This window comes from Taudactylus pleione, unplaced genomic scaffold (genome assembly GCF_031769625.1).
Source record: "Taudactylus pleione unplaced genomic scaffold, aTauple2 ptg000238l, whole genome shotgun sequence".
NCBI classification, from domain to species: Eukaryota; Metazoa; Chordata; class Amphibia; order Anura; family Myobatrachidae; genus Taudactylus; species Taudactylus pleione.
In genome coordinates this window covers 84,331-98,371 of record NW_028284640.1, presented here as the reverse complement: position 1 = coordinate 98,371, position 14,041 = coordinate 84,331, and the positions used below count along the sequence as shown (strand labels likewise).

General features: G+C 45.5%; 1 protein-coding gene across 1 annotated transcript in view; it reads right to left on the bottom strand.

Moving 5' to 3' along the window:
* Nucleotides 1–14,041, bottom strand: part of MBOAT2 (membrane bound glycerophospholipid O-acyltransferase 2) — a 92,207-nt gene that overhangs the window by 27,970 nt on the left and 50,196 nt on the right. Inside the window, exons 5-6 of the mRNA XM_088479528.1 lie at nt 9,185–9,368; nt 586–778 (exon numbers count right to left, since the gene is read on the bottom strand). Coding sequence (XP_088335654.1) covers nt 586–778; nt 9,185–9,368 — 377 coding nt within the window. The remainder of the gene's footprint in view (nt 1–585; nt 779–9,184; nt 9,369–14,041) is intronic.

Below are 14,041 nucleotides of genomic sequence, written 5' to 3'. Positions count from 1 at the left end.
GTCCTATGCTGGAGCACTCTAGTTGTGCAGCCACAGCTGCGAAGAAATATTCAGGGGCCTTGAAAAGACCCCCCTCTGTACGGTGCGACTGGTCCGGCCAGGCACCTACGAAAACTGAGTGGCCTGAGGCTCGGGGGCGGGGTATAGGAGAGGGACCCCAGTGTATCCTGGGAGGCTGAAAATTTAACTCTGTGGTGCCTGGATGTCTGCCGCCATCGCCTATACCCCAAGGTATCCTGTGGATACCCTATGGACCCTGAAGTAGAAATTAACAATTCTGAGTTGAAAAAGGGACGAGGACAGGAATGTGGGATCAAGGCGTATTATATTATTAAAAACAGAAGAGAAAATTATATATTTTCTATCCTCAGATTTAAATGTGTGCAGGGCACAGGATTATATCAAATATAGGGCACCTTGCTTTTACACTGAGATGTATAAAAAAAAACAACAACTCTTGTTTGATATTGCAGAGGGGGAATGAAAAATCCTCAAGACGCCTCAGGAGAGATCTTTGACACTGGATTAATAATTCACATATTAGCCACAAGATGGCAATATTTCTCCTTGTTACAAGACACTCACCTAAAGTCCAGGCAAAATAATACTTTGGTCTTGCAGCCATTAGAGACAAGTAAAGATATATTACTCTTGTGGGCACTGATGAGGTTTCCTGAAAGCGTTCATCGATATTGTACTCTACAGGTAATATCCGTGTAGCAGTCATGTAGAATGCTAAGGAGATAGTACAGACCACAAGTTTATGTATTACCACTGCCTGAAAGACAAAACAAAAAAGAAACAAATTTTCATAAGCTGTATTGTTCCGCACATCAACATATATACTACGGTACAAAGAGATAGCAATACTTTACCTTTAGCTTAGCTACAACCAGGTAGACACAAATGGAACAAGAGCCTTAATAAAGATATACGTACCGTTACATACAGTCCCGTGATGTCCAGGAGACTTCTGAGATTTAGGGGTCTATTTACTAAGCAGTGTTAGGGGACAGAGTGAAAAGTGATAAGAAAGTGATAAGGTGCCAGCCAATCAGCTCCCAACTGCCATCTCACAGGCTGTGTTTGAAAAATGACAGGAGCTGATTGGCTGGCATCTTATCACTTTCTTATCACTTTCACTCTGTCTCCTAACACTGCTTAGTAAATAGAGCCCTACTTCCCAGATCCTGTTTATCTTGGCAAAGTGGGCGTGAGGGGCCAATATGTTCTAATTTGCATCATAAGACCTTGAAACGCTGCGCAAGGATAGGATTCGTGTCAGGACATCGGTGGGCCGTGTCTCATGATGCAAATTGCCTCATTACACAACCAATCCCCCACCCCCCACTGTGCTATGACGTGAATCTTGCTTATTGGACTAGGTAGGGAAGGGGGGGGGGATTGTGCGTGCTCCAAAATATAGGTAAGTAAAGACTAAAGTTGATCCACAGCCTACACCAAATGGAGGCAGCCATTTTGAGGCCTGAAACATTATTCAGCCTATCAATTTGCTAGCAGACATCACCCAGGCATGGGCATGGCAGCATTTTCTGGGCTCTTGAACCTTACGTGACTAATTGATAAGCCCAGAAAATTATTGCCTCCACTGTAAGATAGTGGGTCCATTCATTTTAATGCTGTCTAGCCAGCATTAGAACACGTCCAGCTTTCTAGACATTTAAAATGCCACAGAATATACAACAAAAACATGTTCTGTACATGGATGTCCATTTTCTGGTACTGATATATTTTTGCACACACAATTCCAAGTAAAGCATGCAGATGAGTCACATTTAAAACAGACACTAAGGACCATTTCCATAGTGACTGCAGCCCAAATGACCCATATATTACATATGTGGAGCAGTCGGCCATACGGCACTGTCAGAAATGCTAGCTTAGCAAATACGTGACATCATTTTATGTAAGGATTTGGGAAATTACTGTATTGCGTTGTCATGCTGACATGAGACATACTGTACAGTACAGTGACTTCAATGATTACTGCTGATAAACCTGTTTACTCTTTGCTATCTCAAATATATTTACTGTGCATGCACCTGCCAAGCCCAAAGGTGCGATGCGGGAACATTATCTTTATGAATATAGGCCATATCGATCTATGTGCACTTGTGTAACTGGCCTTTTTAGATGAATAAAAGTGTAAAATCTGTAGTGGAAATGCTCTCTTTGAAACATCTCGCCCCTACTGTTGTCCAGGTGACCCCGTTTTAAAGGGAAGTCATTTAATTTGCAGGCTAAGATGGCCGAGTTGGTGCTAACTGATGGGAGGAGCTAAACAGATGGAAATGCAATTGGCTTTTTTGGGACAGGATTACGGGTCCTATTTATCAAATAATATTTGCAGGACATTCCCTAAAACAGCCGTATCCCCTGAACGTACCATGGAGGGACACTGTGGCCCCTTCACTTCCGTCAGCAGTCGCAGCCCCCGTAGGTTTCTAAGGGGGCTGCGAAGCTGTCAGATTTACCAGCCAAAGTGTAATGAATAAAGTGGGTGGCTATAACTTTATAGTAGGAGAGACAATCTCCCGTGCTTGCAGATTGCAGATCAATTTTAAGAGGGCTTGCACCTCACTTAACTGGGCTTGCACCTTGAAATGCACTTGACATAGAAAAGTCCAAGTGACACTTATTGATAAGTGTTTCAATACAGTACAATAAGTGTTTCAAGTAACAAGAACACCCGTTATACGTCCTCCCTAAGCCACAGCCTCACCCACAGAGATCTGTCTTTAGTCTCAGTATAGTTTGGATTGTACAGCTGTGCCTGCAGCATTCTGCACCACTTACAAAACTCTGACCAGATTATATTACAGTTATAGAGAAAATATGCTGATGCTTCCAAAGACCACCCGAGCATAGGGACACACCTACTGCTGCCTTCTCACCTGCGTACTACGTCGCTTCCGTGCGTAAATATCGGTAACATCAACGCACATATTGCCTGATTCAGAGCCGATCGTAAGCGGCCGCTCGTTCGCTCCGAGCGATGTTTGCCCAACTGCTCATGCGTACGAATCGTTATACGCATGCGCGAACCAGTCAGTGCGGTCGAAATTCATGTGCTCGCAAAATAGCGAATGCCTGATAATTTGAGTGACAGGAGGAGGCGTATGTGGGTGGTAACGGGGGAAGGTGCTTGGAAACGGGGAGTGGAGATCCGATCGCAGGCGTGCTTAAAGGTCAAAACGGGCGTTTTATGGATGTGCATAATTAAAACAGCAGCGTCATTGACCACGTCACTGGGTTATTTTATAGCCCGAACTGCTCGCAAAATTGTGGTAGCAAAAACAAACCACAAGAATAGCGAGCAGTTCATACGCTGGTCGATGTACTCGATTAATCTAATAAATAGCGGACATGACGTAGGATGCGAGCGGCCAGGGGGCGTAGTTTCCCAAAAAATGACCGCAAGTTTTCTTCGCTCGTTCAGACCTAGAGGCGTGAACAGACCGCAAAGAGCGAACGGTTCATTTGAATAGCCACCCCTATTTTCTGGACGAGCGAGCGCTAATTGCGTCCGGCTCTGAATCAGGCCCATAGAGCGGCCATCTTGCCCTTGCGACAGGTCTAACCAGTCGCAAACACTGCCGCTCTCCTCGCACACTGAGAGCTCTCATGCTGCAAATGCAATCGCAATGGCTAATTTATGCACGCCCATGAGGCGGCATTCAAACGGTCAGACACGCCTGTGTTTATGCGACATCCCCCCTGTTACCTCCCCCAAACTCTGACTTCCTGTCACTCACTTTGAGAATGGATCCTTTGTGTGTGCGTAATCGTGAGGCGTGCGCCTTATACGCATGCACAACGGCAAACAATCGCTCGTTCTGCATTTAAGGAAAAATTGCTTCCGTCTCTGAATCAGGCCCGTCTGGTGCAAGCCCCAAGCTCTCTCTGTCCTCTGCATTCCAGACCAGGTAAAAGATCATTGTTATACATATATTTATAGCAGAGTCACTCTTTCAAGGGAAATCGCTGATATTTTCTAGCCACCCTCGTATGTTATTTTAGTAGGAAGAAAGTTTATCTCCCTGTCTCTTTCGGAGTCACATACAGTATGCTATACATATGCAATTATGGGGAATTTATCACTGTGGAATAAAAATATAGCAGTAATAATAATAATAATAATAACAGATGACTTTATAGCGGATCCCAGAGTAACTTCATTATTCCTTCCCTCAGCCTATGAGCAGTGTAAGACGGGAACTGCAGCGTGGCTGTGCTAGGGATTCAGCAGATGTGCCGCTAGACGTTCATACATGACACACGGCTGCTCACTGTTATTATCTCTGCTGAATCAGAGGCAGCGCTGGCAATGACATGACGATGTGTCATCTCGCATCAGGCATAGGACAGAACAGAGGAAGCTCTCACAGTAAGGAGAAGACAGACGCATGATAGAACACGCAGCACATCCTCACTCTTGTACGATTACTACCCAGTATCACGCGGTAAAGGAAGAACATGGAACAATTGGCTGAAAGTGATGGAAGACGCTACTCTGATCTTCCCCGCTTAGGGATCGGAGAATACTGTCATATATTCCACACAGGCCTTGCCGAACTCAAGGGTACTTCTGACTGGCAGATCATCCTGCCATGGGCAAGTCCCTCATGAGCACAGGTATAAAAAAAAATAATGGCTGCAGAGGCATGAGGCACCGACTACAGATGTGTCCACATTCACCTATCCTCCGTGCGCTACAAGTCACGTTACAGATAACGAGCGAGCGCCGTGCGACTTGGCAGCACCGAGCTTCTGTTTGTGCGAATTTTTCCCTTAAAATGCCTCTAATGTGCAAAGTTTATGCTGATTAAAAAGATATGCAGCGTGCCTATATTCTGTGTGCGACTGCGGGAGTATCTGCATGCGAAACGCTACGTTACAGTGTGACAGCCGCTGACACTGTAACGTAGCGTTTTGTATGCAGATATTTACCGCAGTCGCACACAGAACATAGGCACGGCGCATATCACTTTAATCAGCAGAAGCTGCTTGTGCCTCCTATTCTCATCACTTGTGCCACTGCGAATAAGACCCATTTGAAGAGAAAAAGCAGCAAGAAAAGACACTCTGCGCTACCAAGACGTGCCACGGCATGGCCCGACTAGAAGGGATGTTGACCCATCTGTACTTTATACCTTAAAAATGTCAGCGAGAAAGTGTTCCTACTGCACAAAGATATTAAACTTCTGGCAAATATGCATAGACCCATCGCAATGCAAAAAATACTAAAATGAAACAACTGCAACTATTGAATCCATAGCTGCCATCTCCGATTCTCCTGTAAGAGGCGCTTGTTTGCCTGCAAACCTGGCGTGTAGTTGCCATGATGATGCAAATCGTAGCTTTAAGCCCCGCCTACTTCAATGGACACTGAAGGCCTGACTGATAGCTGCATGCTGGGAATTAATCCCATTAGTGATGATGAACAGGCCCCTTAGTATGAAACTGCCACAGCCACCGGGACTTGTTGAGAGACGCACACCGGCGGCGTCTCTAATCCGCCACTTGCCTAAGTAGACACACCATCGGTCGCGTTATCGAACATCTGAGAAACCCCAAGGTTACCCCGAATGCCTGTCAGAAGAAAGCCGCTGGAGCCAATGCAACTGCGTACACAGACGTAGTCACTCGCAGCAAAGTCACACCCACAAAATGGTCGGGACACGCCTGCATTCGTCTAGTCACCTCCTATAGACGCTCACTGACTGTCACTCACTCTGCATTTAGATTCTCACTTCAACCGCCATCGATAATCAATCTGGGCAGATACGCAGTGCCACTCATGCGCTTGCGCAGTATAAAATAAAAAAACAATCTCTCAACTCCGCAGACATTGGCATTGCGTCCACGTTGTGAGGGTACGACCACCGTAAGTCTTGTCCCGCCCACTTAATGACCCAAATGCCAGTCCCTCCTATTCATTAACTCTGCATCTTATGCTAAGGAGCCATGATATAAATGAAGGGAAAATGAGCCCCATGCAGACCTTTCCTTCTGTCATGTTTTCCCCCTATCATCCAGGCTGTGGTCAGATCACATTTCTACTCTTCACCTCTCTATCACAGCAGGAAACGGACCAGCCACTAAAGAGATTATCATCTAATGTTATTTTTCCAGGGTGTGTTGAGGGCCCATAGGAGAAAATGCTGTTTATAAGCAGGCATGTGCAGGCAGGAGTGCTAGGCTGGTGTGATCTAGTAGTACGTGATCCAAAACATACATACCCTGGTGAGTAAGAACAGTCATTACACATCCTATAGTTCTAACTGCAGCAGGTGACCCCTGAGGGGAACATAGTGTACGAAGTACTAGATGAATGTGGGGGTCGGCCCCATGTAAACGCGGCTGATTATAGGAGGTTCTCACCAGCCTAAACAATGCAGTTCTAAGGCTAAAACACACATAAAAGGGTTATTACGGCCTAGTTAAGGATAACAGCCAGCTTAAATACCTGGTCAACAAATAAAAGTCCTGTGAATTTCCAAAATTTCATTTACAAAGCTTGGACCGAGGAGCACGCAGGCACTGAATAAGCCATATAATAAACGTTGTGTACTCCATAACACGTATGAAGGGAAACGTATTTGCATGGTTTTTTTTGTTGTAAACAAAAGTTTTTAAATAGCAGAGGATAATAGCCCAAATTGTGCCTACAGAGTAACCCTTTCTCTGCCAGAGTGAGAGTGATTTGCCTCAAACACCATCTGCAACATATGCCTCGGCCTCACCTGTAGTTTGCAGCATAGTTAGGGGCCTATTTATCAAGCTGCTTGGACCCATAAATCATACAGACACAAAACGTTGTACCTGATTGACACTGAATTTAGTAAAGTGGCTATATAACAAGCATCTAAGGCAGGATACCGCCCTCCTCATACATTGTTGCATGTTGTGCAATTTACCAAGATTTCTATAGCAAAAGTTGATGGAGCTGGACTGTGAAAATGGTGTGAGGCGTACTCCTATATGGGAGCTGTGCGCTGGAGAGGGATCTTGTCATGGTGGCCCAAAGGCCACACGCATGAACAAATGCAATGGCCTGCTCCGAACAAGGAAGTAAGGTGATAGTGTTAATTGTTGCTTTACTTTTGATGGGCTGGGCTCTTATTGGAGCCTGTATCCCAGGTACTGCCCCTTAATAAATGGACCTGAAATAACATTGCCCATCGCCAAGATATGCAACAATAAAAAATGTTAATTTTCGGGGATGCGATGGTGTTAGCGTAGAATGCTTAATTAGATTATTAAATGCTCTATCTATGTGTATGTCGCTTTAAGAGTGATTTTAAAAGTTACATAAGGTTGAAGTTTCAGAAAAACATGTTGTTCACCATACAGTCTGGAGTAGACAAGATAAAGTACTATCAGGGGTGGAGACCCTTGGACGTCTGAAGATTACAAGATAGAAGATGTTGACGAGATGGCAGGCGAGGATAACAACAAGAATATGCATCGTAATGTCTTATGTTTATCTTATCTACATGTCCAGCCAGTATTAGGGGGGCACAAACAAGTTGTTTGTGCCAATGTAGAACGCTGACTCATGGTGACTAACCTTTTCAGACCCCTATAAATAAAGCTAGCACTCGTACCATTCTTTAGAACGGTCTGCGCAGTGCTATGATGTGTAACTACATCGTTGTCTGTGTCTGATTTGTTCTCCAACCATGGTTGTCTGTTTGTCTGCTTGCTTTGTCTTGTAACTTAAGCTACTGCTGATTCCAGATACATTGAAGGAAGTAGTAAAGCACTACGCTCACAATGGCATTTTTGAAAGAGTACCCAATAAAACCCCACAAAACGCAGACCCATAGTATTTTTTTTTTTTATTGCCACAATTGCGCCTATTTCTCCGCCAAGAGTATTTTAAGCTGTATGCCCCCCTTCTGGTCCCCAAGAAAAAACTATCTGCACCTAGTTTGGCAAATTAGCAGATGCACATAGTTAAAAGCAAGAAAACGACACTTAAAAGTCCAACATAACAACACTTTGCGATCACAACCGTCTTTTATTGTAACTTGTACATTTTTTCCATAAATAATGCTTGTTTTAGCTTGAGTCATTTATTAATCATGAGAGTGAGGGGGCATAGCTTCTGTCTATATTACATCTGTCACTTTTTTCTGCTCTAAAGACTTTTCCACATTCCTCTAAGTGCTCTGTGTAGTGTCCAAGAGCTCAGGTCTCTAAGGAGTACAGGAATAAAGTGTAACAACATATATTGCCTTATTTATCACAATAATGCCAATCTTACATCAGTGACAGCAGTGAAAGCATAAACGTCCATTATCGGTGTCAGTGTTAGTAACATTGAGCGTATCTCCTACACCGGTAGTATGACTCTTAAGCCTCTCTGGTGTTTATATGGAGTGGTACGTGGCTTCATCAGGTGGGGTGAGCAAGTTTTTATTCATATATGTAGACTTGCCATATCATCCATTTAATTCGGGGGCACATGTGAATTACCCAGGTTCTATGGCTGACAAACTTGAAGTCAGCCAGACACAGAACCTGTGTAATTCATAGGTCCCAGATTAAAGGGATAATATGGCAAGCCTATATACTGTATATGGAGCTTTAATATAAACCTATATCTTCTATTACTTATACTGGATGCATTACACACACACGGTTTTGTCTTGTTTTGTTTTTTTTCTTTTAGTACTTGTTACATTGTATGTTGTTACCCTTTTTTCATTATTTGGATTCTACATAGTGTTTTTGTTTTTTTATGTTGCTCTAAATGTGCCTATCAATAAGCTTCTCTGCAAAAGTGCAAAGGACCAACATACAGTACATATGTATAGGAGAAGGCCTTATCCTCAACATCTTAAGAGTGATGGCAATGGGGGGTAGGGGCTGCAATGCAGTAAAAGACCACAAAACTGCACCTTCCCCACTCCTCATTTAAGTAGTACAGTTACGCAAAATCAAATGGTATTATAGCCTGTGGGTACAACATTAGGCAGGTGACAATATCTGTACGGCAATAATAGACGTCCAATATAAAATAGATTATTACCAATACCAATAGCCCATTCAACCTGGATTTACAACAGAGCACCCCCCAGAAGCCGTCAGGCTGGTGCATGTAACCAGCTCCGGCAGGAAAATGTACATAGTAACATAACAAACAAATTCTTACATTGGGAGACGGTTCTTTGTGTTCATATTTAAAGTCTTCTTTCCCATTCATTTCAGCTTCTTTCACTTGATATGATCTGCCTTCAATGAAAGTAATATAGTCTTTATAAGAGTATAACGGGCCTGCCAGGATGCCCATGAAATTACAGCAGTAACTTAAATACTCCAGTAGACTTGGCATGCGTCTGCAATTCAAAGACAAGCAGCTGGTGAGATGTCTAACGTTGGGAGGAAAACACAACATTGCGGACAAGTTAATGGTCACTAACAGGTTATTATCATACTACGCACAGGCACTTTCATCGTCATGCTAGAACATCGTCTACATCTACAAAACTGCAGCAACCAAAACACGTTTATTCAACATTTCGACAGGAATAAAGGAAACGTTTAAGGGAGGCCCATTGGATAACATTTCACTGAACAGGTAATTAAGTCTAATATATCATGCACACAAATACAGTATAGTATACAGTATATTGGACCCATGAGAGTCTGCCAGAGTTAGACATGTCTGATATGGCAGCGGCTTTGTAGAACTATTTGATATTATATTATGTAATACAATGTGGTCATAATTAAAGTTTACCTACACAGAGGGGTCTGGAGCTGTAATGAATAGGCGGAATGCCACCAAATGTAGTAAGTATTCAAGGCATGGGGAGAAGGATTCAGTGGAAATAAACTTAGTTCTAAAATCTGCCTATAGGGGAAAACATGGCACTGTACAAGATAAACTGCATAAAAAAATGTACCGACAAAGGAATACCCCTAAGAGAAAGCATTAGAAAAATGGTAAAAACTGAAAGAAAACCGAACTGATCTGAAATAACATCAAGTTTGCAATATAGTTTTATGCAAATTGTCTGCTCTCTAAAGTGCAGAGAGCAAGAACTACTGGGCTACATTCCTGATCTTTATCGTATTATTACCCATTTTCCTGTGGAAATGGCATCCAGGAGACAGAGGAATTTCAGAAGTTGAGAAGAGCCATTTTGTTTTGTAAGATGTCGTTATATTAGCTCTACTATATTAATCTGAAAGTTATAAGGGGCCTGTTCATCATCGGGGGCTACTGAAGTATCCAACCGGCCGTGAGTTGCGGCGGTGGAACCGTAATGACTGGAGAAACTCAGCATTGCATCGGTGCAGGGACAGCTGGTCTGAAAAAGCAGCTGTCCCCGCGATCCTTAGCACTTCTACCGAAGTAGCCGTGTCACTTACCCCCCTCGACTCGATCACACATGCCCAAGGCCGCAGGACACGAGTGGGATGACGGCGGAGGGTTCCACTCGGTTCCCTCCTTGCAACCCTGGACCTCTTTCCCATAGGAAGGAGCTGTAATCCAGGAACTAACGCCATCTGCAGAAGTTTTCGGAGTTTACTGAATACTAGGTGGCCCATCAGGCCCCTAATAATAACGAATGGGCCTTTTACAAAAAACATGCAGAAAGTAGCGTTTCCACATTAACGGGCTCATTAGTGATAATGAATACGTCCCTTTATAAAAGGAATATTTTACCAAACAAGGACAATTCATTTAAATTTTTTTAATTTAGCACTTCTATATTATGTAGCGCTATACAGAGAATATTCAGTCTATCACATCAGCCCCTGCCCCAGTGGAGCTTACAATCTTAACCTTTGTCATAGGCCAATTAACCTACCAGTATGTCATTGGTTCATGGGAGTGAACCAATGCAAACACAAGAACATATAAACTCCACACAGACAGGGCCGTGGTTTTAATCAAACCCATGAACCCAGCACTGTGAGGTGGCAATGCTAACCAATGTGCCACTATGCTACCAATAATATGTTACAGGTTGAGTGTGAATCTGGGACTTGCTTTGCTGATTAAGCATTTTGCTGGAGGTCCCTTGGCTAAGCTGTAATAATCAGGCACTGAAACGTAATACTGTTCCCGACCCCGATTATGAGTAGGAACAGAATACTGTAAGCATGTACAGCAATGCAGCCACCGGGGAAAGCACAGGACGAGGATTACCATTTACAAGATATGCCTGACCTTCTAGAGAGAGAAAAGGTGAGGGACGACAATTACACTGCGCTCTGACCCGACATCCCTGATCTACAGCTCAGCATTTTCTATCCCATTACATCCATTGCTTTTATATGGCAGAGGGAGGTTGTTATCCTGATTTAATGGTCCATTAGGTGCATACAACACTTTTCATAGACTAGAACCTCTCAACACCTGTCTTAATAAAATCACGAACAAAAAAGAAAATGTGTTATCGGCCTATGCAGCTATTGACTCCATTGCTATTAGGAAGGTCTCCCAGGCTACAGATAACACACGCGGGTATACTCATAGTATAGACACAAAAGGTGAAACACCTCATTTACACTAGACCAACGGTGCACCACGTACAGTACGCAGGCTACGTTGGTGCAAAGTAAGGCATTGTATGCATTGCATGAAATGGGAGACTACCAGAGCCGTCCACAATACCAGGAGTGTTAGCCGAGTACGCACTAGACAATTTATTGGATGATTTGTCGTTTTGAACCGAATCGGAACGTGAAATCGTCCACATCGTCTAATGTGTACTAACTATTGCGCGCTTCCGTGTGGCGTTCACCGAATATTCTGATCTGCCAGCATTGCAGGCAGATCTGAAGATATTGCGAGCGATGCAGTGCATATTACACATCGCTCCGTCGTTCATTAAATCATGTAGTGTGTTCCGGCAATCTTGCATGGTATGGGGCAAAGGTAAACGGCCCCAGCAAGATTGCCGGGTCATCTAGTTTGTACCCAGCATTACTCTTGATGCTCCGCAGCCAGTTGAGGATGAGGAGGGGTTACAGTCGTCACTCAGGAGGCGCATGTAGCAGAAGACTTTTCGACGCATGTGGAGCGCGACACAAATGGAAATATACTCTGTATATAATGACATGTACATTCAGGCTAAACAGTTGGAATATACAGCGTACACATATTTCTCATGTCTTCTACTACTTGGATTTCATGAAGCCTTTTGCTCCTCTCTGGCTCTGAGTGATCGGGTGATTACACGTTCTCTGTGTGACACTGTTTTTACAATTGTTAATGAGAGGGTGTCTGAGGAAAGTACCAAAGCGCTAGGGGCATGTATCATACTTGCCTGCATTTTGCTTCTCATCCCCAGGAGAAGCCTGGGGAGGAGAAGCAGGTGGCTTGTGCCGGGTGGTGGGGCCTGACGGGTCGTGTCATTAAGCCCCGCCCCTTCACGGTAAATTACCACGATTGTCTTAAATTTAAAGAGGGTGGGGCTAAATTACACAATTCATTGAGAATCACGACATTAAGCCCCACCCCCTACACGGGGAACCGCAATCGCCGCGGAAATTCTTCCCATTCTGCCCACTTCACTAGGAAGTGGGCGGGATGCGGGAGAAGTCCCTACTCTTCCGGGGGTGCGGGGGGTTACCCGATAAATCGCGAGCCTCCCGCGAAAACCGGAAGGGTAGGCAAGTATGGGAATCCGTATGATTTACCGCCGGACCCATGCTCGGCGGTTCAAATCCCGACAGCGGAAGCCCGACAAGGATGAAAATCCTGGTCGTCCCCAGGTGCCTAACCCTAATCCCCCCTCTAAGTGCCTAAATCTAACCTCCCGGGGGGGAGCCTAACCCTAAGTCCCCCCCGGAACCCTAAACCTAACCTTCCCCCCCTACGCAGCTATCCGTGCTCGGCGCCCGGCATCCCTTTGATCGAAAATAAAATGAAAGGCTTCTAGATTTAGACACCTGTCCTTTAAACCTCGCTGGGATTAAGCAGTCGGGAAGCCGGCTGTCGGGATTAGGGGTCTCATTCAGACCCGCTCGCGAGTGCAGGACGCTGGCAAGTGGGTCGATGTTACCCCAATGCGCATGTGCACGACGGAGGGAGCTCCATCGTGCGCATGCGTGAGACCCGGACTCCGAGTCTCGCACTAAAGGGGGCGTGCTGTCGATGGTGACTGACAGCATGCCCCCTTTGGTGGGCGTGGCTGCCAGACGGAGGCGTTCCCATGGGAACGCCTACCGTCTGGGTCCGGCCCCACTGACATCACTACCGCAGGGTCTCGTCGCAAGCCCGATGGTCGCGATGGTCTTGACCATCGCGACCATCATCATGGACGCTCGCATAAGCTGTGGGTGGTAACCCACAGCTATGCGAGTGTCCAAAAGGCCGCTCCACATTTAAATAGGACGTTCCTGATTCAGAGCGAGCGCTCTGGTCAGAGCGTCCGGCTCTGAATCAGAGCCTAGGGGCCTGATTCAGAGCTGAACGCTCTGACCAGAGTGCTCGCTCTGAATCAGGGCCCTCCTCCCTGAAAATGGAGCTGCCTCTTGGACGCTCGCATAGCTGTGGGTTACCACCCACAGCTTATGCGAGCGTCCATGATGATGGTCGCGATGGTCTTGACCATCGCGACCATCGGGCTTGCGACGAGACCCTGCGGTAGGGTCTCGCTGCCGCAAGCCCTGGAGTGCTTTTGGCTCTATCAGAGCCAAAATCACTCCCACTGACATCACTAGTGATGTCAGTGGGGCCGGCTTGAGACGGTAGGCGTTCCCATGGGAACGCCTCCGTGTGGCAGGCACGCCCACCAAAGGGGGCGTGCTGTCTCAATCAACATCGACAGCACGCCCCCTTTGGTGCGAGACCCGGAGCGATGGAGAGCCCGTCGCTCGCCGGGTCTCGCGCATGCGCACGACGGAGCTCCCTCCGTCGTGCGTATGTGCAGTGGGGGAACATCGACCCGCTTGCGAGCGTACTGCCGCTCACGAGCGGGTCTGAATGACCCCCTAGGTCCGCTGGCTTCCCGACTGCATACCCATGTATGGCATATATATATATCTAATG